The sequence below is a fragment of the Vipera berus genome (genome assembly GCF_964194415.1).
Source record: "Vipera berus genome assembly, chromosome: 13".
In the NCBI taxonomy this organism is placed as follows: Eukaryota; Metazoa; Chordata; class Lepidosauria; order Squamata; family Viperidae; genus Vipera; species Vipera berus.
Genome location: NC_138216.1, coordinates 5620496 through 5645269, shown reverse-complemented (window position 1 = coordinate 5645269; position 24774 = coordinate 5620496). Strand labels below are relative to the sequence as shown.

At 45.2% G+C, this 24774-nt stretch overlaps 2 protein-coding genes across 10 annotated transcripts in view; one reads left to right on the top strand and one right to left on the bottom strand.

The window, feature by feature from the left end:
• The window catches only part of DCUN1D3 (defective in cullin neddylation 1 domain containing 3), a 28750-nt gene extending 13672 nt beyond the window's left edge, over positions 1–15078 (bottom strand). The window contains exons 1-2 of one of the 4 annotated variants that reach the window (XM_081338456.1): positions 15047–15078; positions 7549–7680 (exon numbers count right to left, since the gene is read on the bottom strand). The gene's annotated coding sequence lies outside the window, so the exon portion shown is untranslated. Of the gene's footprint in view, positions 1–1294; positions 1418–7548; positions 7762–15046 lie in introns of those variants that run through there. The other 3 variants (XM_081338458.1, XM_081338457.1, XM_081338459.1) reach the window with 3 other exon arrangements.
• Positions 15079–15274: 196 nt separating this feature from the next.
• Positions 15275–24727, top strand: LYRM1 (LYR motif containing 1; the record flags this gene model as incomplete). 6 transcript variants are annotated; one of them, XM_081338538.1, is made up of 4 exons in its annotated part: positions 15275–15319; positions 22198–22396; positions 23709–23801; positions 24518–24727. In XM_081338538.1, 3 exons carry the CDS (start codon positions 22238–22240, stop codon positions 24632–24634), a joined length of 369 nt encoding a protein of 122 aa, XP_081194664.1. In that variant the 3' UTR covers positions 24635–24727. The 6 variants fall into 6 exon arrangements, with proteins under 6 accessions (XP_081194664.1, XP_081194662.1, XP_081194663.1 ...); XM_081338536.1 differs by lacking the exon at positions 15275–15319 and adding an exon at positions 15334–15504 and having other exon boundaries at positions 22238–22396; XM_081338537.1 differs by lacking the exon at positions 15275–15319 and adding an exon at positions 15406–15504.
• Positions 24728–24774: the final 47 nt, after the last annotated feature.

Genomic DNA, 24774 nt, shown 5'->3' with positions numbered 1-24774 from the left:
GAATGTTGATCACGTGACCGTGGGCACGTGCCGCAAGGGTCATTCATGCGTGTGAAAAACAGTTGTCACTTTTTTTTCAGTGCCGTTGTAACTTTGAGCGGTCACCAAATGAACTGTCGTAAGTCGAGGACTACCTGTACAACAACAGCTGAAAAAGAACTAACGCTGGTGACTTTTTATTGACTATTTCAAAAAAAAAAAAGTCTGTTTGTCCTTTGATAAACTCAAAGGGATTAGCTTCAAACCGGCTCTTTCTGGTGGTGGTTCCCCAAATATGAAATACACTTCAGGGAAGTCTGCCAGAAATCAATATCTTTTACCTTCTCAGTGGGGTTTTTTTCCCCTCCCAAATATATTTCAGGGTTTATATATTACTATAAACCCTAAAAAGGAATTAAAACTTATTTCTTGGCCAGTTTGAGCAAGCAACATTTTTCTGCAGCTGCTTCAAGTTTACAAGAGCTTTGTTTCTGCATGAAATATTATTTACCTTTTACCCGTTTCATCTTTTAGACAATTGTAACGCTAAAGTTTTACAGAGAAGTTCCAGGCCTTCGTTCACTAGCCTGAGAGTAAATACAGTCATGTTTTGTTGTGTGTGTTTTGACACATATATGTATATGGGTTACTTATACATATATATTAAATGTTACGTTGAATATAACTCCACCTTTCCGTCTCTACATCCAAGCCAAACAACTACATTGTACAATGTTGCTGCTCTTTATTATTATTATTAAAATAATTTTAATGTGACTCATTTCTATGGACTGCTTGAGAAAATACCCTTGATACCTTATAAATCTGATAAATAACACTCATATTAGCAGGGATTTTTGTTTTTACAACCCTGTTATCCCTTAATTCAGGGTAGAGTTTGAGCATTTACTGGCTGGGTGCCCTTCCTGACACCTACATGAAGTTCACAGCAAATATTTTTTTTCTTTGCACCCTAAATCCACACTGAGTAGGAGGTGTCATCATCACCACTAGGCCACCAAGCCACTCAACAACTCACATTAACAGTAATATGCAAAAAAAACCCAAAACCTCTAAGCAATCAAACCCCAGTGAAAGCCTTCCTTATAACACCCACTGGCTGACTCCTTCTTTTTCCCAGTCAAAACCAAGAAAACATAGCAGGAGACTCAGATGGAGAAACAGATGGATCATCTGCGTGGTGGCACCCATTGCAAAAAGAACAATGTTGTCAACAATGCTGAGGAACATTGGCTTTTTTTGAAGAAGAAGAAGAAAAAGAAGGAGGAGGAGGAAGAGGAAAAACTCAACTCACACCACAACAAATGGATGTCGTGCAATGAAATAAAGGGGTTTGCTTGAAGGCAATTACAGGAAAATCAAATGAGGAACACTTCCTTGTGTGGAAGTTCCTAATACGGTAGTAAAATTAGCTGACTGCGCAGCTACTTCCTCTCTTGAAAAAGACAATGGGTTTCCATAGCTGAGGATTTGCAAGCAAGGGCTGGATGCTTTGAATTGGTTCAGAGTTGACTTTTACCATCTCCCCGATCATTTTCAGCATCGATGTAGGGGTCCTGCTAGATAACGCAAGGTGTGATGGAACCTGGATTAAGGGACATAAGGAGAGCTATTATTTCCCCTGTCCTCACCACTTTCTATGGAGGGACGATGGAGAGCATCCTGTCACATTGCATCACAGTCAAGATCCTGCCTGTTTTGTTTGCATTGGTACTTGTTCCTAGTACCGTGGTGCCGAACTGATGGCACGCGTGCCACAGGTGGCACGCAGAGCCCTCTCTGTGGGCACGCGCGCCGTCGCCCCCGTCCTAGGCCTTCAGCTGGGTTTTATAAAACCTTTTCCCTTTAGGCCTCCGTGTGCAAAAAAAAAAAAAGTTTCAATCAATCAATTTCAACTTCTTGCAGGAAAAAAAAAGATCTTGCAAAGTTGGAATGGATTGATTGAACTTTTTAGTCCCACCCAATCTGCCATTAACACCGCAGCCACGCCCACCCAATGGGCCACGCCCACCCAATGGGCCATGCCCATCCGGCACATGATGACACATAAGTGGGTTTTGGGTTGCAGTTTGGCACTCGGTCTCTAAAAGGTGCACCATCACTGTCCTAGTATCTCACAAAAGCTACCGTGGTTGTCTCAATGCAATAAGAACCTATCATGCACAGCCATTTCTCTTATTCTCATCCTCTTATGCAGGGGTGTCAAACTCGCAACGTCACGTGATGTGTCGTGACCTATTGCGACTTTCCCCCCATTGCCGGAACTGGGGTGGGCGCAGTTTCGGCATGATGCATCCATCCTGCGGGCCGGCAGTTTGACATGCCTGCCCTTATACATACACGCTGGAACTCTCAAACAGCCTTGCTATCCATTGCTCCACAAAGCTTCACCTCAGCAGACAAACCCTTTGCAGAAGAAGGGTAGGTTGTTGCAAATCTCCCCATTAATTCCTTGATTTTCTCCGGGCTACGATTCCACGGTCTCCAAATGCTGGGAACCGTCTCATTGGAGCAATTGTTCTCAAGAGGGAGTGCCAGGATGCAGCTGGTGCAACAGAACGAAACCATGGGTGAATCATGGCAAACATGGAGAAGACAGTCATACATGTGATGGGCTTAAGCTCCTGCCAAGGAAGAGCCGTGCTAAATCCATTCTTCCACCTCATGATCGACCTCCGTGATCAAAGATGGCGTCTCGCCAGCCACCACTAATGCTTGGTCAACCAGCTGCCAGAGAGAGATGGCAAAGGCTTCGTTCTTGGTCAAGCGGTGGAAAGGCTGAGGAACAGCAGAAGCCCAATGACTTGGTGCTTTGGGAAAAGGACGCCTTCTCAAAAAAGCAGCCCTCTTCGGCTTCCCTACTTACGTCCGCCAACTTTTCCTCGACTTACGACCACAGCTGGCCCCCCCAAATTCCTGTTGCTCAGGGAGTTTTGCCCCATTTGCAACCTTCCTTGCCGCAGCCCTCAAGTGAATCGGCGCGGTGGTTAAGGGAGGCACATGGAATCTGGCGTCTCCACTGACTTCGCTGGTCAGAAGGTCGCCAAAGGGGATGGCGTGACCCGCTGCGAGCGGTCGTTTCACCTTCCCTGGGGTTGCCCATCAAGACAACTTGCGAGAGCGCCCGTCGCATCTCGCAGGTGTTCCAAGCCCAGTTCCCAGAGCATCAGGCAAACTGACGGCTGCAGTTGCAAATGACCAGCTGCGGTTGCCTCTCCGGCAGCCGAAGACAGGAAAAAAAAACCCCAATACGGGTTACTATGCAATTACCATTATTTTAATCGCGGGAAGGAACAAGCTACCCCGGAGCACCTAATTAAGATGCCGCAAGGAGCCCAATAGCCAGAAAGACTCGGCTTCCCCCGCCTTTCAAAGAAAAGAGACACGGCACCCTCCACGGCACAGCTCTTCTTAATCCGAAGAGACAGAAGTCAAAAGGCCGGATTATTGCCACGCAGTTATCCGAAAGGAATAGGCCCTTCTGAATAAAGTTTTGAGGGTTTTTTTAAAAAAAAATTGTTAGAAGATTTGGCCAGCCAGACTGCAACTGACTGTTAGATGGCTGAAATGCCCCTTTTAAAGCACTGGGCTGGCTTTTTTTTCCCGTGCGGAAAGAAAGGAATTTCCCAACTGAACTCCTGTGGAAGTACAAGATGGGGGGGGGTTTCTTTACCAAACTCTGCAGAGACCTACATCAAACTCAGTGATAATCCAGAAACTTTGCATAATTTCTATTATGCCAATCGCAGAGAAGGCCATTATGCTTTGTCCATTTCGTCCAGCCTCTCTCCTTGCTGCGTTGTAGAAATGGAAAAAAAAAAAAAACTAACACAACCACCCAGAGGAAGGGACTATAGAGATGGTCGACTTACAAGCATGCTCGTTCAGTGACCGTTCAAATTTACACGGGGGTTGGGGGAAAAAAAAGCAACTTGTGACCGGTTTTCGCATGATGCTTGCGGCATTCCCCACGGTCGTGTGATCAAAATTTGGCCGCTTGGCAACTTGGGGTAATGTGATCACAATTTGCAACCTTCCCAGCTGGCTAACAACAACAACAATAAAAGTTGGAAGGGACCTTGGAGGTCATCTAGTCCAACCCCCTGCTCAGGCAGGAAACCCTACACCATTTCAGACAAACGTCTGTCCAGTCTCTTCTTAAAAACTTCCAGTCTTGGAGCATTCCCAGCTTCTGGAGGCAGGTTGTTCCACTGGTTGTTAATTAATTCTGACAAAATCAACGAGGGAAGACAGATTCGCTTAATGGCTGCAGCGATTCGCTTAACAACTGTGGCAAAAAAAAGACTGTAAAATGGGACACAGCTCACTTAACAAGTGCTTCGCTTAGCAACAGAAATTAGGGGGGCCCAGCTGTGATCATAAGTCAAGGACTATCTACACATTCAGCAAGTTTACACAGTTATACCCTGTATTCCTGTTTTGGATCCAAACAATACATTCCCGGAAAAATCTTCCACCAAAAAAAAAAAAAACCAACAGTGGGCAATCTGTGGTCAGCAGATCTACAAAAACAGCAAGAAATCCCGGGAAAAAATCAGCTTTTCTTGTTTGCTTTAGAAGGCTTGTTCCAAAAAGATGTGTCGACTGTGGGCTGTTATCATGGACAGACACGGGGTGGGGAAATTTTTGCACAAAAGGTTTTCCAGGAGGGAACTTGCCTGCCAGTGACAACTGTAAAAAAAATTAAAAAATTGAATGGAGATATAATACAGGTGGTCCTCGGCTTACGGCCACAACTCAGCCCAACGTTTATGTTGTTAAGTGAGAAATTTGTTAAGTGACTTGGGCTCCGTTTTGTGACTTTCCTTGCCACCGTTGTTAAACGAATCTCTGCAGTTGTTAACCTTCGTAAGACGGTTGTTAAGCGGATCTGGCTTTCCCCGGGGACTTCGCTTGCCAGAAGATCGCCAAAGGGGATCACGGGACCACGGGACACTGCGACTGTCATAAATATGAGTCAGTGGCCAAGCGTCCAAATTTTGGTCATGTGACCCCGGGGATGTTGCAACGGTCTCCAAGTGTGAAAAACGTTCATAAGTCACCTTTTTCAGTGCCGTTGTAACTTTGAACCCTCACTAAATGAATGGTTCATATTTTTATACCTATATTTTCACAATAGCACAGAAGGATACACTCCTGTCTTGAATTACGAACCGCTACTCCAGTCACAACCATTTTAAAATTAAACTTTAAAATAATGTGTTTATTCAGCCCCGGGTCCTTAACTGATGACTGACTCGGGGTTTTTTTCCCCCCCAAGATACATGACGTTAAAAAATAAAATAAATAAATGCCCAAAACAGTCTGGGAAATTTTCCAGTTCGCATTCTCCAGAAAATCTACAACACTTGTCCTGGAACAGGAGAGAGAGAGAAAAAACCAATATCCCAAGCTTAAATGCGAATGTTCTCCAAAGTCAGAGCCAAGTCTAAATGTCATAATAAGATTGTTTACCACTGCATTCTTGAAAGGCTGCTCAGTGTGTGTGTGTGTGTGTGTGTGTGTGTGTGTGTGTGTGTGTGTGTGTGTGTGTGTGTATGTGTGTGTATGTATATATATATATATATATATATATATATATATATATATATATATATATATATATATATATATATATATATACACGCATATATATATACACGCATACATATATACACGCATACATATATATATATACACACACACACAAACACACACAAATAAAATATTGCTGGAGCCGTGTCAAAATGGAAAATGCAGAGAAGCGAAGGCCCTTTTCTAAAAGAAGATTGTAAAGAAGAGCAGATTTATTGGCAGGTTTGCACCTTCAAGGGAGATTTTTCCAACAGGTCCATTAATTTGCATGTTGTGGTTTCAGCTGGCTACGGAAGACTTGCCTCTAAAAAAAAATGCTTAAGGAAGCATCAGACGCACCTCTTAAGCACACTGCTGTAAAAACTCTGCTGTGGGTTTCTGTGCTGCAACACAACAGGATCCGCTCGGCTTTCGCCTAGCGTGTTGCGTAAATCCAGACGAGAGGTTTGTAAACTATAGATTAGGACTTTAAACAATGGGTGATCCCTATGCACTAGGCTTGATTCATCAAAGTATAGCCAGACCAAGCAATGGCATTGCAGTCTTATCTGTGTCCTGTGATGTTGTAAAACAGCCCAAAATAGGAGGCTTTCTTCCTTTCCCTCCCTAATTGTATTATTAATTCAGTGAACCATTTATACCCGTCTATCCAGGAGGAAGACTCATACACTTTGAATGGAATCAAAGAGAAATCGGAAGAAATCTCCTTTTTAGATTTCCAGCTAAATTCTTTTCTTAAAAGTCCTTTCGTGGGGTGGGAAGAGAGGAGGAGGAGGAGGAGGAGGAGGAGGAGGAGGAGGAACTATATAAGATGGACCTTCCAAGCCATGCTTTATTATTAAATAAAATGCCAAACATGGAGATATTCCAGCTACAAAAACACTGGCCTAAAATGACCTGCTGCCTATTGGGCTGAAGAAAGCAGGACTTGTAGTCCAAAAACTGGAAGGCTGGCATGCAGCTTTTTTCTCTCCCCCCCCCCCAACTTCTTCCTCGGATGATGTTGCCTGGTTTGGGTAATGAAACGTCTGCAAGAAAACCACCAAGGAACCCACCGGGATGGTCCTTCTCTTCCTCCTCCTCCTCCTCCTCTTCCTGCCCCCCCCACTGCAAAACCCCTCTCCCTTCTAACACTGATGACGTTACCTAGTTCGGTAATGAAACGTCTGCAAGAAAACCAACTAGGTCACCAAGGAAGCCACAGTGCTCCTCCTCTTCCTGCCCCCCGCCACTGCAAAACCCCTCTGCCTTCTAACACTGATGACGTTGCCTAGTTCGGTAATGAAACGTCTGCAAGAAAACCACCAGGCTTATGACGGTCGCCGTGCCCCGGGGTCACCTGATCCCGCTTTGCGACCTTCTGAAGAGCAAAGTCAATGGGGGGAAGCCAGGTTCACGTAACAACCAGGTTACTAACTCAACAAACGCCAACGATTCACTTAACTAGGGCGAGAAAAGCCGTATAATGGGGCAAACCCACTTAAGCGATGTTTCACTTAGCAACAGAAATTTTGGGCTCGAATTTTTTTTTTTTGGCCGTAACTCAAGAACTACTTGTACTTAGTTATCTTAGAAGAACCTAAAGCTGTTTCCTAACGGATCAGGCTTCGCCTGCCCGGCTTTTTAAAGGAACAAGGCGACTGAGGAAGAACAGAAAGCTTCCAGCGATTTTTTGGGGGGGAGGAAATCTGCGGTTCTCAAGTGTATTTAAAGAATTTAAGGGACAGCCATCCACTAGAGTCCAGAGCTCTATTGGAAAAGACACAGCATCCATTGTTTCAGCCAAACTGCCCCAAAGAGTACAAACGTTTTTCATAAAATGCTAGCTGCAGAAGGAAATATTCCGTTAATATTTGCTTAACCACCGCTTGCCACAATTGTTCGCCATTTCACATTAAAACCAACGTCTCTCGGCCATCTCTTTTCCCTCAACCCCAAAAATTATTAACTTACCCAAAGACTTTACAAGGCTGGGGTGTTGTTGTTGTTGTTTTTTGATAACGTTGCAAAATTGCTTTTAAACTAATATTCTAAATCTTTTTTCTCCTCCCAAAGAGAGCATGTCCTCTATAACTTCACGTCTCCCTTAAAAAAAAAAAAGATTCTTAGGTACGGTTGTGATAGGTTTTGCTGCTTAAAAAGAACAAAGAGAAATTGAGCGGATGATATTTAGGAAAAGAGAAAACAGAGGGCAGAGGAAAACCGACTGGTCCGTTGAGAATTTTGCCGTCGTCGTCGTTGTTACTATTTTTTTAAATTTTTCATTTCGGGTGACGGACATGTGTTTATCCCAAGCATGCTTATTTTAACCTCAGTTGCTGACAACTGACCGCTGGAAATTGGAAGTCAAATGTAGAACATTCTGGGACAGATTACTGGACAATGCCTGGCCCTAACTTTCTAGCTAAAAAGCCAGGATTTCACAAAGAGTTATGTTGGATAACCTTTATTGTCTTTTTTTTCCCTGGCAAGCATTAAAAATGAAATTTGGTTGCTTCCTCTCAAAGTGTACACACACACACACACACACACACACAAAAACACATTTAAAACATACTGCATAGCATATACAACGTATGGATAGACCTACACCCTTTCATATAAGTAACATATAAATATTATTCACTAGTTCCTGCACGAAACCAAAATAATCACTGCACAAAAACAGACCTGAACTCATTACTCACACCAATGCTAAGGGGGAGGGTGTTCTGCTTTCTTCTTTAAAAAAAAAATGCAGCTTCCACACCCTTCAGATAGGAAGCGAATATAAATAATGACTGGAAAAGCAAGCTACATCGGAATGTTGCATTTGATTTGCATGTTTCTACACAGGGAATTCAGAGGTTGGAAAAAAAGGGGGGGTGGAGGCCGTAGATTTTCTCCCCTTTCCCTATGAAATCGATCCAAATCGGAAGCAAAGGCTGCAGGCTCTATGTCGGGCAGTCCTTGACTTACAACAGTCCATGACCAAACAAAATTGATGGATAAAATGGGTTTTAAGATCAAGAAGATAAAATTCTTTGTTGTTAATATGACAAACATGAACTGTATGTTATTTCAAAATAATAATATTAAGGTATGGAATGAAGTTATAAGGTAAATGACCTTCGCTCATTCCGCCGGGACCTGAAGACTTGGCTCTTTGAGCTTTCTGGCCTGGACTGAGAGTATTAATTGGGGTTTTAATTGGATTTTAATTGGGGTTTTATATTTATTCAAGGTTTAAATGTAATCATTTTAACTGTTCTTATTTTTTGTAATTGTTGTATTGTTATTTTAAAAACCTTGTGAACCGCCCTGAGTCCTACGGGAGAAGGGCGGTATATAAGTCTAATAAAGATAAAGATTTAGTGACCGAAGTTATAACGGCACTGGGAGGGGTGGGGGAAATGACGCTTTTCACACCTATGACCGTCGCAGCATCCCGATGGATCACGTGATCAAAATTCAGACGCCGGGCCATCGGTTCGTATTTACGACGGTGGCGACAGCGTCCTGGGGTCACGTGAACGCCTTTTGCGACCTTCTGAGCAGCAAAGTCCAGGGGGGGAGCCAAATTCACTTAACAACCGTGCTGCTAACTGAACAGCTGCAGTGGTTCGCTTAAGGACAGCGGCAAGAAAGGTTAAAAAAATGGGGTAAAAATCACTTCAGAATTGTCTCGCTTTTAGCCAGGGAAATTTGGGGCTCAACTGTGATTGTAAAGTCGAGGACTAGCTGTAATGATAGATCGGGGTGTCAAACTCGCAGCGCCACGTGACATGAGCATAGCAGCTGGCAGGGGTGGGGAAACCAAGTTCTTAGACCAGGGGGTGGGCAACCTTGGCTCTTTTATGACTCGTGGACTTCAACTCCCAGAATTCCCTGAGCCAGCCACGCTGAGGTGAAAGGGAGAGTTTCCAAGCTGAGCCATGCTGGCACAGGAATTCTGGGAGTTGAAAGTCCACAAGTCATGAGGGGGCCATAGTTCCCCCATGTTGGCTCAGGAATTCTGGGAGTTGAAGTCCACGAGTCATGAGGGTGGCCAAAGTTTCCCCCATGCTGGCTCAGGAATTCTGGGAGTTGAAGTCCACGAGTCATAAAAGAACCCAGGTTTCCTACCCCTGGCCTAGGCCTAGACCGCTTTATGACTCGTGGACTTTAACTCTCAGAATTCCTGAGCCAGCCATGCTGAGGGGACAGGGAGAAGTTTCCAAGCTGAGCCATGCTGGCTGAGGAATTCTGGGAGTTGAAGTCCACGAGTCATAAAAGAGCCAAGGTTGCCTACCCCTGCCCCTAGATACTGCTGAATTTCAACATCCCAAAGCCCCAGCTAAAATGGTCCAGGCAGGGCAAAGGAGGTTGTCCAGCCACATCGGGAAGGCCACCGTTCTCCGCCCCGAATGGAGCAATCCTCAAGGCCACAACAGCAGTGGCTCTGCTTATTCGAATTAAAAGCTCATCTGGTCCAACATCTGCTCCTCGTAACGAACCGCAGGAGGCAAACAAGAGTCAAATGCTGGTACGCTGCCCTTGGAGATGGAAGCTCTTCTGATATCCCTTTCGAAAGGCAGAGGAAGGAAACTGGGGTTCGACCAGGAGGAAGAGAAAGGCATAACCCACAAGGAAAGGGGAGACAAGGGTGAAAAAAACCTGAGTGGTCTGTTGTCAGTCACCATCCCAGAACAAAAACTGTGATTTCCTAGCTTTCTGTTTGTGGAGAAGGAAAAACATGCTTTTCAACCTCGCAGTCGAATATGTGCCTAAGAGAAGGATAGCTCTCAAGTTAAACACACACACACACACACACACACACACACACACACACCCTCTTTCCATTTTAAACGACATCAGCCAGAGCACAGAACAACTCAAAGAAGTAGAGCAAGATCAGAAGATGCAGAGAGGCCTGGCCCAAAGAATCGCCAAGAGTTGGACGCAACTGATTGGATATAACCATCATTATCAGGAGAAACTTCCTGAGAGTGAGGACAATCAACCAGAAATCGTGGGCGCTCCATCACTGGAGATTTTTAAGAAGAGGCTAGACAATCACCTGTCTGAGATGGGTATAGGTTCTCCTGTTTGAGCCGGGGGCTGGACTAGAAGACCTCCAAAGGTCCCTTCCAGCTTTATTCTGATTGATTGGTTGAACTAATCAAGGAAAGAAGCAACCTGGAATTCGGGAGAAGCTTCCTAACAGTGAGGTCAATTAAGCAGTGGAACAGCTTGCCTCCAGAAATCATGGATGCTCAATCACTTGAAGTCCACAAGTCATAAAAGGGCCAAGTTTGAAGACCCCTACTCTCTAGAGTAACTGAAACAATAGCTGCAACTGGGACAGTTCAGAGCCCCAGATAACACACTTAGGTATCCCTAACCCCCTTCAAAATTTAGCAACCCTTCCTTTTTGAGTAAACATGCACAGGGTTGGGCTCCAAAGTGAATCTTTAACATTTATTCTAAAGGAGAGAGGGGTGAGGGAAGAAAAGCTTTTTTTAAAAAAAAAATCACAATGACTCAAGATAGCAGAAGAGCTGAATTGGGAAAGAGCTGGGATTTTGAAAAGGTTCCCCCCCCCACTCCCCCATCAACACATATCCATAGGATTCTATGTTGATTCTTCAACCTCTGGTCCAGTCTTGTTATGTTCCCCGCGTCTTCTCAGCCACCATAGATAGCTATGCTGGCTAAGGATGATGGGAGTTGCAGTCCAAGATACACAGAGGCTGTAAGGAGCAAGAAATGGGACTTGCCTTTCTTCTCCCTTCAAAGCCGTTCCATTTCACTGTTCTTCTGTGTTATTCCTCCCAAAGCATTTTACAAAAGAATTAAACAAGCCCTAATCTGGTCACCACGCTGTGGATTGAATTTATCAATGGGATCCCAAGCAAGGTGCCTCCCCAACTCATCTTGGTGCCCAGCTTAGCAGGAATTAAGAAACCCAATCTTTTAAGTATATGGATGCTAACGAAGGTCCTCAAAGTGCTTTCCCCCCACCACCACCACCACCAAAAAGGCAACTGGACTTTGTTTTTCCTTGAAGACAATCATGACTTGGATGGCTGAAAATCTGCATAGGCATTACACCATGGAGGGTTTTATATAACACACAGAAAGACTTGTCTGGTTCTTTAATGCAGGGGTCCCCAACCCCTGGGCCGTGGACCGATACCGGTCGGTGTCCAGGCAGCAGAGCTGGAGGTGAGTGGTGGGCAAGCGAAACTGTGCGCGCACAGGATCTAGATCAGGGGTCTTCAAACTCGGCCCTTTTATGACTCATGGACTTCAACTCCCAGAATTCCTCAGCAGTGTGCCTGGCTGAGGAATTCTGGGAGTTGAAGTCCATGAATCATAAAAGGGCCAAGTTTGAAGACCCCTGATCTAGATTGTCAGCTCCTCCTTTCCCCCTCCCCAGTCTGTGGAAAAATTGTCTTGCACAAAACCGGTCCCTAGTACCAAAAAGGTTGGGGATCGCTACTTTAATGGCTGGTGATATGTAGTTTCCAGCAGCTTCCCATATAGACACAGAAGAACATGATAAAAACAATACCACTAGTGGGGTGTTGTTTTTTTTACAACGCAAGGCGATGTAAAAATTTTCCGCTACAATTCTCTAATGAATTGAAGCTACTGTAACACAGAACTCTTAAAAATAATTAGCTCATTAAGCTACAGCGCTACAGCGATGTCCCATGGTCAATGGTGGTAAATATCACCAAGGAATCCCCCGCGTTTCCCCTGACGAAGGCACCACTCAGAATAACTAAGGTTTTTATACTGTCTCACGTAGGCCGGGAGATCTAGATAATTAATTTCTTTCAAGTCAAAAATTATTTCTAAGCAATTTCCAGCAGTCCAACGGTCACCCTCTTATCTAGCACTTATGCCCAAAACTTGCAACTTAGTGATAATTATACCAAATTTCAAAATCAAGGGAAGCCTTCTTCTAAAAAAATAAAATAAAATTACACACTACCACCTGTTCCAAAGTGAAGTCCATGAGGACCTCATAAAAATAGGTTATTAGCCTTCCTTGGATCTATCCAATTAGAGCAACTAAGGACAACAATTTTAAAAAGACACAACTGAGCTATAATTTAAAGGGATCTCATAAACTCTGACCAGGCGGCACTTCCATAATTCAACAAGTTCTTCAAAAATTGTATCTAATTTGAAACACGTACAAAGGATTTTATACGCAAAGGCCTTCCCAAACCTATTAAATTAGTCAGTTCTGCCTCAAATTTATCCCCAACTAAAGTCCCCAGCAGTTGAGGACTGCTCTGCTGGGCAGTTCATTGAAGATGCAACACTGACAGAGAAGTTGTTGGCATCACAGCTGCAAATAGGTGGACTTTGCTCTGTGCCTAGCTATATGTCTTGCAAAATTCATACTTCTGGGTCTTAGGTCATTCATAGATCCACTTGCCTTCAATCTGGGCTCATCCAAAATAGCCCTCCAGCTTCAACAACTATTTTCAGCCTCAAAAGTGCCACAACGAGACCAGGAAGTTGTCAGGATTCCTGAGAGGACTCAGCAATCCTCAAGTTTTCTAGTCTCCGAGGATCAACCAGGTTAACCGGTCCCCGCCCTTCCAAGGAAGACAGGCACAGTCAGCTCAAGTCTCACCAGGATGCAATCTGTTTGTGACAACGAAACGATTTTTATCCCACTGATGCCATCTTCGCTTCCAATCCCTCCCACTCCCAAACCCTAAAGCCAGGCTGGTATATAAATACACACACACAACCCACTCATAACTCCCCGATTCCAGGACAGATAGGATGGAAAGATAGATAATGGATGGATGATGAATGGATAGATGGATAGATAGAGTCAAAGCAAAAACATCCAATGTTTGCAGACTTTTTAGGATAAACAATGCCTGAAAGTTCTTTGAAGTGTTTCGTTAGTCAGAACCATGACATACAGATAATAGGCATAGGTAGGTAGGTAGGTAGATAGGTAGATAGGTAGGTAGGTAGATAGATAGATAGATAGATAGATAGATAGATAGATAGATAGATAGATAGGAGAGAGACAGACAGACCGGTAGATGATAGATTGATGAACTAGACAGACAGATTTGATATAGAGATATAGATAAGAGAGATATACACACATTTTAACACACAGTGTGACTTAGAGCCATCTGGTCACTCGATGGATTAATGCAGAAAAAAAGAGAGGATCCCATAACCAGGTTAAGCATGCTGAATGAACGCTCTGCTCTGCTTATTATGGGCTGGAACAGCTCCCAGGATGGCCCAGAAAGTCCAGGGCTGGCCTAAAGCCAACAACAGCCTTGGCCTGGCCACTTAACCTCTCCCAGGAGGAAAAAAAACAAACCCAAAACGGAGCACAAGGGCAACATGACCACAAGAGGGTCTCTCCGCCCCCCACCGCCCCGCTCCCCAAATGAGCAGAGAAACCCCCCCCAACCGAACTCACCTTAGCGACCCTTCCCAGCCATTACAAAGACCTAACCCACCACGAGGATTGTCTGGGAGCCCCATTATAAGGAAGGGGGCGACCCCCGCCCGGGGGCATGGGGGGGGGAGGCGAAATACTCACATGCCCCACCGTTGGGTGAGGGTCCCCTCCATGTACTCCCCCTTGGGGGGAGGAGCAGGGCCTCTTCTGCTCCCTCTAAGCCCCCTCCCCTCGGGAGGGACCCTCCCCCTGCCCCCCCAAGAGCCCCCCTCTTCTCTCCTTCCAGCTGGGGGGCCCCCAAAGAGCCCCCCCTCTTCTCTCCTTCCAGCTGCCCCCCCCAAGAGCCCCCCCTCTTCTCTCCTTCCAGCTGGGGGGCTCCCCCCAAAGAGCCCCCCCTTCTCTCCTTCCAGCTGGGGGGCTCCCCCCAAGAGCCCCCCCTCTTCTCTCCTTCCAGCTGGGGGGCTCCCCCCAAAGAGCCCCCCCTTCTCTCCTTCCAGCTGGGGGGCTCCCCCCAAAGAGCCCCCCCTCTTCTCTCCTTCCAGCTGGGGGGCTCCCCCCAAAGAGCCCCCCCTCTTCTCTCCTTCCAGCTGGGGGGCTCCCCCCAAAGAGCCCCCCCTCTTCTCTCCTTCCAGCTGGGGGGCTCCCCCCAAAGAGCCCCCCCTCTTCTCTCCTTCCAGCTGGGGGGCTCCCCCCAAAGAGCCCCCCCCTCTTCTCTCCTTCCAGCTGGGGGGCTCCCCCCAAAGAGCCCCCCCTCTTCTCTCCTTCCAGCTGGGGGGCTCCCCCCAAAGAGCCCCCCCTCTTCTCTCCTTCCAGCTGGGGGGCTCCCCCCAAAGAGCCCCCCCTCTTCTCTCCTTCCAGCTGGGGGGCTCCCCCCAAAGAGCCCCCCCCCTCTGTGCCAGAAAGGTGGGGAGCGAGCTGGCCGTTGCTGACGGGGCGGAGGGAGGGAGGGAGGGGGAGCAACGGTGGCGAAAGGGGGCACCCGCCTGCCCAAGCCCGACCCGGACGGGAAGAGAGAGGATCCAACTGGCTTACCCCTCTCCGCCACCAGCTCTCCTCGGCGACCAGAGCGCCCACTCGGGCTCAGCCTCCTGCATCACTTCCGGGAGGTGGGGCTTCGCGGAGAGAGAGAGAGAGAGAGAGAGAGAGAGAGAGAGAGAGAGTCAGCTGGCGGCGTCGTGACGCAGCACGCGCCTCCACGCGCTTGACGCCGCGCGCAGCGTAAGGGCAAGAGGGCTGGCTTGGTGGTGGTGGCGGGGGGCGGGGCTAATTTTTTTTCCCCCTCTCTCGTTTTCGTCGTCTACGAAGGTGAGTGAGGGCGAATGTTTATGTTGGGGGGAGGGAACTATATCCCCCCCTCACTCCGGGTCCGGTGCATATGTGTGTGTTGGGAGTCTAGCTCTGCAGGGGAATCCGAGAAGGTGAGCGAGGAGAGAGGCGCGTCTGTCCCAAAGGCGAAGAGAACATCCCGAAAAGAGGAGGCACGGCAAGAGGTGAATTTCCTTTCCCCCCCCCGCCGCCGCTTCTGTATTGGTATCGCCCACACGGTTCTAGGGTTGGGCCGTCGGGAGAGCAAGCAACGCGCGCGTTGATTTTGCCCTCTCCGATAGGGGGCGCTACAGGGGGACAAAATGGCGCCACTGGTGTCAAGGAAGCCTGAACCAAACTAGGGTTCGTTTGTGCGTCCCTGCTGGAAGTATTCACGAGTTTCCTTAGTAATAAGAATTTATTTTTTTTTTATTTTATGCTATTTATTAGGTAGGTAGACAAGACAGACAGACTAGTCCAGGGATAGGCAACCTCGGCTCTTTTATGACTCATGGACTTCAACTCCCAGAATAGCTGACTCAGGAATTCTGGGAGTTGAAGTCCATGAGTCATAAAAGAGCCGAGGTTGCCTACCCCTGGACTAGTCACTAGGTAGGTAGGTAGGTAGGTAGATAAGAGGTAGGTAGAAGATAGGTGGATAGATCAATGATAATAGATAGGAGAGATGATAGATGAGACAGATTAGATAGATAGATCAGACAGAGATGATAGATCAGACATAAGATAGATAGATGATAGATAGGACAGACATAGGAGAGATGATGAGACAGGTGAGACAGATAGACAGATCAAACAGGAGATGATAGATAGATAGATAGATAGACCAGACAGACAAACAGAGATGATAGACAGGTCAGACAGACAGATAGGAAAGATGAGAGATCAGACAGACAGACAGGAGAGATGATAGATGAGACAGATTAGATAGACAGCTCAGACAGACATAGATGATAGATAGGACAGACAAGAGATGGTGAGACAGATAAATAGATCAAACAGGAGATGATAGATAGATAGATAGATAGATAGATAGATAGATAGATAGATAGATAGATAGATAGATAGATCAGACAAACATAGGAGAGATGATAGGTCAGACAGATCAGACAGATAGAAAGGAGAGATGATAGACCAGACAGACAGACAGAGATGATAGACAGGTCAGACAGACAGTTAGGAAATATGAGAGACAGATCAGACAGACAGACAGGAGAGATGATAGATAGATGAGACAGACAGATGCTTTGCTTCTCACCCTGGAGGAGGAGTCTTAGAGCTGGGGGTGGGGCCTCAGACTGGTCCAGGTCGAATTTAAATCCCTGGTAGAAGCCTTTAAACAGGTTTTATTTTATCATAAAATAAGAAAGATGCAGGTTATATATAAAAGAGAATTTGTATATTCTCCACCCACCCACCCAAATAATGGAAACTGTTACTGTAGGAAGAGACCCAAATTCATCACCATATGTCCTTTATTATAAAACCCAGACCTTTCTTTCAAAAAACCTGGCCTTTGGATAGTATTTTTCAAAAACCCACCGTCCCGATATGTTGCGTGGTGTCACATGACGTCGCGAGTTTGACATGTCTGATCTAGAGGAACCACAACTGCAGAGAAGTATCTTTCTATAAGCTCGTAATGGAGTGTATTAATCTTCCAGGCTGCTGCCAGATGCTGATTGGCAGCAGCTACTCATTCCTAGACAGACACCCTGTTAATTGTTGCCTTAATTATACAAAAGCTGCAATTTAGACACAGGATCTTGATAGGCATTGCATTCAATTCACGCAAGAGCCCACCCGTGTTTGCCTCAAAAAATGGTCTAGACCAGGGGTAGGCAACCTTGGCTCTTTTATGACTCTGGGAGTTGAAGTCCTGTTCTGTACCAGCCTGCTACCGGCCCTGCAGAAAAGGCAGGGACAACCCCTTTTACAAGAAGGCAAGAGGCTGGAATTACGCCTGCCAAATTTATTGCTACAAAAACAAATAGAACAAGACACGAACCAAGAAACAGGAGCTTTTCAAGCGGTTGCCTTCAGCAAACCAGCCCTCCCACGCATTCCCCCTTAAAATACAGTTCAGGGCGTGGCTTCTCTCTGCCTCCTTCCGAGGAGCGCCATTGCCTTCCTCTGTTTACTCCTGATTGACTGCCTCCTGCGTTGGGCGTCCTTGAACAGGGCCAGCTGTGGGTCATCTTCATCCACGCTGTCAGGCTCACACAGCTGGGTCTGCGTCGTGACCAGGTGGGAGGGGCCTGGCTGAGGGCTCTCATCAAGCTCTTCAACACCCCCCCCCTCCTCCTCCTCCTCCTCTGAGTCGTCCGACCCAACTGCCGAACCCACAGGCTGACCCTGAATCACAACAAGTCCATGAGTCATAAAAGAGCCGAGGTTGCCTACCCCTGGTCTAGACTTTGAAGAAACAACCCACATTCAAAGAACTGTACTACTTGCTTGCCATTGTGGTTTTCTGACGGCAGCCCACAAACCACCAATAGTTGTATAGTTCTTGAATGGGCTCAGTTCAATCAAAGGCGTAGGTAGCAGAAAGGAACTGAACATGAAGTCACAAAACAACATGAGAGAGAAAAAAAGCTGGAGACAAATTGCTTGGTTTTACTCATCTTTTTTTATTTGGTTACGGTGTAAATCCATCAGCACGTCATGAATTTCATTGCTGCAGGCAGTTGCAAATCCAAACAGTGTTTTTTTTAAAAAAAATGTCCCATTGCATTGGATATAAACTGTTTTGTTTCTTTAAGAGAAACCCAGTCCAAATATCTCACCTACAGCAACTTGGAACTGCCCTGGGGATTCCCCCCCACCCCAAAAAAACCCAACTTTATTTAGTTTAAACAAAGAAGGAAGTGAAAACCTAGCAATTTCCTCTGAAGCTGGCATGTAAGCCAAAAAATGAATAAGCAAATGTTTTTTTTTAATCTTGAGTGATGTATTTGGGGGCATCTCTTTGCCTTGACAGATGAGGGCAATTTGGTCAGCTAAAAGAGGAAACTTAAGAAGTTTCAAGACAAGATTTCACTGTCCTGAAATACGGGAAATCAGTTAAAGCTGATGGGACTAGAGAGGAATTCTGGGAGTTGAAGTCCACAAGTCATAAAAGGGCCAAGTTTGAAGACCCCTGGACCACTTTAAGGTGTGTGGACTTTAACTCCCAGAATTCCCCAGCCAACACTGACTTTGTGAGGTCCAGACATCGTAAAGTCACCAAGGTTGATGAACACTGGAGTACAGCATTAACTTACGAACTTTTGCCTTGGCAGAAAAAAACAACTATTGTCTTGTGGCATCAAGGAAGAAAAGCAAACCCTGGTGATTTTTAAAACACATTTGAGGGAAGAAGCAGCAATGCCACGGTTGTTAAGTGAACCTGCGCGGTTGTTAAAGTGAATCCAGCTTGCCCAATTGACTTTGCTTGTTAGAAGCCCGTTGCAAAGATTGCAGATGGCGATGGCATGATCCTGGCAGGCTGTAATCATCATCAATGCCGGCCAGTAGCCAAGCATCCAACTTTCAATCACGTGACCATGGGGATGGTGCAACGGTCATAAGCCTTGGTGGAGCAGTGGGCTAATGCCTCCTTAAGTAACACCAGCTGCCTGCAATTAGTGCAGGTTCGCATCCCACCAGGCTCAAGGTTGACTCAGCCTTCCATCCTTCCGAGGTAGGTAAAATGAGGACCCAGATTGTTGGGGGCAATTAAGCTGACTTTGTAATAATGCCGCTTGGGGGTGTGTGTGAAAGCCCTAATAAGCAGGCATATACATAGAATGAAGGCTACTGCTAAGTTTGTAAGCCGCCCTGAGTCTTCGGAGAAGGGCGGGATATAAATGGAATTAAAATAAAAAATAAAAATAAAATAAGCAGGGGTCTTCAAACCTGGCCCTTTTATGACTTGTGGACTTCCAACTGCTGGCTGAGGAATTCTGGGAGTTGAAGTCCACAAGTCCAAAGGGGCAGGTTTGAAGACCCACCCCTGGTCAAAAGTGTAAGGACCAGTCGTAAGTCACTTTTTCAGCCTTGTGGTAACTTTGAACCATCATTAAAGGAATGGTTATAAGTCAAGGGCTACATGTAATCCCCTCCTGCTCCCTGTGTTAATAAACCAGCCTACCCATTCTCCAAGAAAAAAAAGTCCACATTTTCCTGGGCCAAGGGAATTGTCAAGAGAGTGAAGTGATCTTTTCAAGTCTTCTCACTCACCTTCCCATCAATGCCATAGGAACTAAGGGCTTATTTACACTCTATGGCTGTGCAGTGGCTCTCAGATCACTTTTTAGGGAATAAATCTGACCAAGTGAGCTTTCTTTTCTGCAGCTAATTGCACCATCCCCTTTAAAAACCGAAAACCCCCCCAAAACATCGCCACCTTTCCCAGCTGCAGAAAAATTGGGGGTCATTACTCTGGCTAAAAGTTATAATTTAGTTCGGAAGACAACAAAATGGTTGCATTTTAAAACAATTGGTTAAGCGGACGTGAAGATTATACTGCCGGGGTGGCAGAAGAATAACCAGGTCATTCTTCTGCCACCCTGACAATATAATTCTTCTGGTAAGGATCCAGGAAGGCAGCTATCAAGATATCCTCGGTCACAGGCAATGCTTCCTAAATGGGCTTGTTGTCTTCGTTTGGTTTAATCTTAGTTTAGGTGGCTAGCGTGACTTTACGATGCTTTTTCCAGGAGAAGGGACAATAAATGTTATTTTCCCTGATTGGGATTGCTGGGAGAACTGAATCTGCAGTTCATCAATTGCTTTAAAAAAACAAAACTCCGATGCTAGTTGGTTTTAAACAATAAACCATAATGTGCTTTATTGGCCTTAGCTTAATAACTTACTACACATATAAACATGATTATAAATATGACAGACAGGTGGACTGACCTGATACATAGATTTAGAAAGAGAGGATGGATGGATGGATAGGTAGATAGATAGATAATATATAGAGAGGGATAGAGATAGGTAGGTAGGGATAGATAGAGAGTGAGAGAGAGATAATATAGAAAGAGATAGATAGATAGATAGATAGATAGATAGATAGATAGATAGATAGATAGATAATTATTTAACCTAATAGATGATAGTAGATGGTTATAGATTATTTAATAGATAATAGCTAGTTAGATATTGCTAGCTAGCTATAAGTTATAGATAGATAGATAGATAGATAGATAGATAGATAATATAGAAAGAGGGAGATAGATAGATAGATAGATAGATAGATAGATAGATAGATGATAGATAGATAGATAGATAGATAGATAGATAGATAGATAGATGATAGATAATATAGAAAGAGGGATAGAGAGATAGAGAGATAGATAGATAGATAGATGATAGATAGATAGATAGATAGATAGATAGATAGATAGATAGATAGATAGATAGATAGATAATATAGAAAGGGATAGAGATAGGATAGATAGATAGATAGATAGACAGATAGATAGATAGATAGATAGATAGATAGATAGATAGATAGATAGATAGACAGATAGATAGATAGAGATAAATAATATAGAAAGAGGGATAGAGATAATATAGAAAGAGAGAAAGTATAGAAAGAGAGAGAAGGATAGAGAGAGATAGACAGACAGGCAGATCAATCCTTCTTCTGTTTCGTGAGCCAAATGCAATTTATTTAGTAAACCAGTGTTAAGACATGATGTAGCATATGACCCAGTGAAACCTTTGCCAACCATTCCCTAACAGGCCCTCAATAACTGCTTTTGAGAAGACTAAGAAAGAGAGCATTATGCTCATCTGGTACCGAACTGAAATCACGAACAACGAAACTACAAACATTTCATTTACAAGAATGCTTTGCCGTGGCAAGCTCAGCAGCCCTGGACAACAGAAGTGGCTTTTGTTCACCGAGAAAGGATCAATCTGTCCAGCCTTTTTGAGCGAGGCTTGCTTTCTGCGCGCGTCTAGGCTAGCTGGGACTCCCCAAGCCTTGGGTGCAAGGGGAAAGCATGTTTAAAACATTGGCATCTAACAAGATGGCGTCCTACACTGATTTCACCGCCAATTCTCACCACTCACTCTGTGGGAAGACGGAAGCAGATAAGCAACTAGCCCTCAACGTACGACCGCAATTGAGCGCCAGATTTCCACTGCTAGGCAAGACAGTTCTTAAGTGGATTTTTGCAGCCTCCCCCACGGTCAAGTGATCCAAATTCAGGCGTTCGGCAACTGCCTCATGACGGTTGCCGTGTCTCGGAGTCACGCGATCCCCATTTTGCGAACTTCTGACAAAGCAAAGTCATCGGGAAGCCAGGTTCACCTAGCAACCAGTGCAGCGATTCACCTTCACAACGGTTGCAAGAAAGGTTATCAAATGGGGGCCAAGCTCATTTAACAACTTGTCTTGCTCAGCAACAGAAATTAACGGGGCTCAGTTGTGGCCGTAAGTTGAGGACGGCCCGTTTTGAAGTTTGCAACTGAATCGCATTCTGTGGGACTCGTTGCCCTCCTCTCTCTGTGGTTATACCTTTGCTTTTTTTCCCTTTTTTTTTCGTTGTTCCCTTTCTCAACCTCCTGCTTTTGATTCTGGAGGCATATTTATCTTTAGGAAAGACTGGGCATATTTTTCATGTATGCTGATATCAGCTGGGTATTTTGTTGCTTTTCAATTTAGCGCACGGGGGAAGTAGCTATTATCCAGATTTGGCAGATAATTATAGTTTTCTGGGGGTTTCCCCCTCCATTTTTTGCTGGTTCTTTCCACGTCCGCAGATGGAGCCAAGAAAAATATTTGAAAACGAATGGCGTAAAATGTGAAAATATCCATCTGTTTGGAGGCCACCCCCTTCTTCTTTTTTGTCTTTCCACAGCCCCAAATGCTCACCCAGGAATCCTCTCTCGTTTCTCCAGATGACACCAGTCGCTCGTCAAGAAGTCCTTGGCCTTTACCGCAAAATATTCCGAATAGCCAAAACTTGGCAATCAGCAACTGGACAGATGAAAGAGACGGAGAAAGAAAAACAGTACATTATCGGCGAAGCTAAAACGTTGTTCCGAAAGAATCGAAATGTGAGTTAGCATTTGGTCTAGAGGTGTTGTTGTTTTTGTTGTTTTTTTTAATCGGTGGGGTTTGGGGTGACTGTCCAGGGTGGAGAATTCTCTCCTTGGATCCTGTTCCACAATGCCAAATGTTCCTTTGTGTGGACACATCAACTTCTTCGGCTTTCAGCAGGGCTGATGGAGCCAAAGGCCCCACAGGTCCAACTTTCTGTTCATTGAAGGCTGGAGAATAAGAGTTGTCTCCAGAAACGGTACACGAGAAGCTTCAGTTGGTGCCGCCAGCGGCAGCGAGGACATCCGATGGCCACATATTTATTTTATTTTTTATTTTATTTTAATTCCATTTATATCCCGCCCTTCTCCGAAGACTCAGGGCGGCTTACAAGCTTAGCATTTGAAGGATCAGCTCACGTTCAGATCTTTGTGACTGCACCGGTCACTAACCTAGCACAATGCAAAGGGGTGGTTTTAACCTTTCAAGCCCTTAACATATCCACAGATCTTTACTTGCGTGGATCAAACATTGCACTAAGTCACGCTCAGCTTATCTGCGGCGCATTGAAGGCCATCATCTCAGGCCCATCAAGATTCAAAGAAACAGGGTGATAAAAGTATCGGCCATCAGCTCCTGCGTTATCGCCGAAGAGACCTTCCAATTTGCAGGGTCAAAAAAAAAGGCATCAAGAAAGAAATGAGGGAAGATTCCATCTTTATGTGATTGGAGGTGGATCGGTTGCAAATAGGAAATAGTTCAGTGCTGGAATTCTTGTAAGCCGCCACCCCGTTGTCGTCTTCTCAATAAATTTAGCAAAAGAGACTGTGAGGATCACAGCTGGAAAAGAGTTTTGTCTGATTCAGGCAAAAGTTATTTGTAGCTAGCTACCTAACTTTCCCTTCCTTCCTTCCTTCCTTCCTTCCTTCCTTCCTTCCTTCCTTCCTTCCTTCCTTCCTTCCTTCCTTCTTCTCGTTTAGAATTCTTCCCTCCCTCTATTTCCTTCCTTCCTTCCTCCTTCCCATTGACTCAGATTTCTTCCTCCATTTCCTTCTTTCCATCCATCCATCCATCCATCCATCCATCCATCCATCACCAATGGACTCTGGGCAGCATACAAAACTAGGAAAAACATAAAAAAGCTAAACAACATGGACGATCAAGGTCTTTCCTTTGAAAGTCTTGGTGGGGAGGGGCGGGAATTCACAAGGTAATTTGGGAAAAAGCTTTAACTTACCTATATGTCCTTTAGAGCGTTTGCACTTTGTGTTTCTAACTTTTCTTTTCTTCCCCCTGCCCCCCCACCCCCCGTATTGTTTGCAAGACCAGCTAACAGATCCCGAGCTGATTAAACAATGCGTAGAGGAGTGCAAGGCGAGAATAGAGCTCGGCCTTCATTATCGCAACCCGTATCCAAGGCCTGTAAGTACGAACCAGCTGTTTGACAGGGCTCGGTTATTCTTGGGTCAGGAGGATTCTCTTCTTGACAATCGTTGGCAGAGATAGCCCTTGATTTTTACAGCCATTCCTTTAGTAGCTGTTCGAAGTTACGATGGTACTTAGACAAGTGACTTGCGACCGGTCCTCGCATTTATGACTGTCGCAGCATCCCCACAAGTCCCTCGGATCAAAAATCAGGCACTTGGCCACCAGCATGATTGCAGTGCCCTGGGGTCAGGAGATCACCCTTTGTTGCTTTCCCAGCTGGCTTTTGACAAGGAAGGTCAATGGGACCGGGGGGGGGGGGCAGCCTTACTTAATGACTGCACGATTCACTTAATGGAAGTGTTTAACAATTGTGGCCCAAAAGGTGGTAAAAAACTCACTTAGACACCCACTTTGTCTTTTCTAATTTTTTTTTCTTTTTCCTTTCTTACCCTCATTTAGTTTGTGTTAGCTTTTACCTCGTTTAAAATAAAAAGTTTCGCTGCGAACAAAAGACGCGCGATTAAGCCTGGTATCTGAACGAGGCCCCTCTGTTTTTCAGAGTCTCTTTTTAAGCAGGTTTTCTTCTTCTTCTTCTTCTTCTTCTTCTTCTTCTTCTTCTTCTTCTTCTTCTTCTTCTTCTTCTTCTTCTTCTTCTTCTTCTTCTTCTTCTTCTTCTTCTTCTTCTTCTTCTTCTTCTTCTTCCCCTCCAGATTCATTTGCCACCCATGGGCCTGGCCCTGCCACAAGCCCGGGCGTTTCGACATCAGGAGAAGCTAAGGAAAATGTCTAAACCGGTTTATTTGAAATCTCACGATGAAATTTCATAGCCCCTAATCAAGCTGGGGTTGATATCGTCAAAGGTTGTCTGGCTGATGCGCTTGGCACGACGACAGGCGGAAATGAAATTGGTATGGTTACCACCGGGTGATTTTTTTATTATTATTATTATTATTATTTTTGGTTTTGT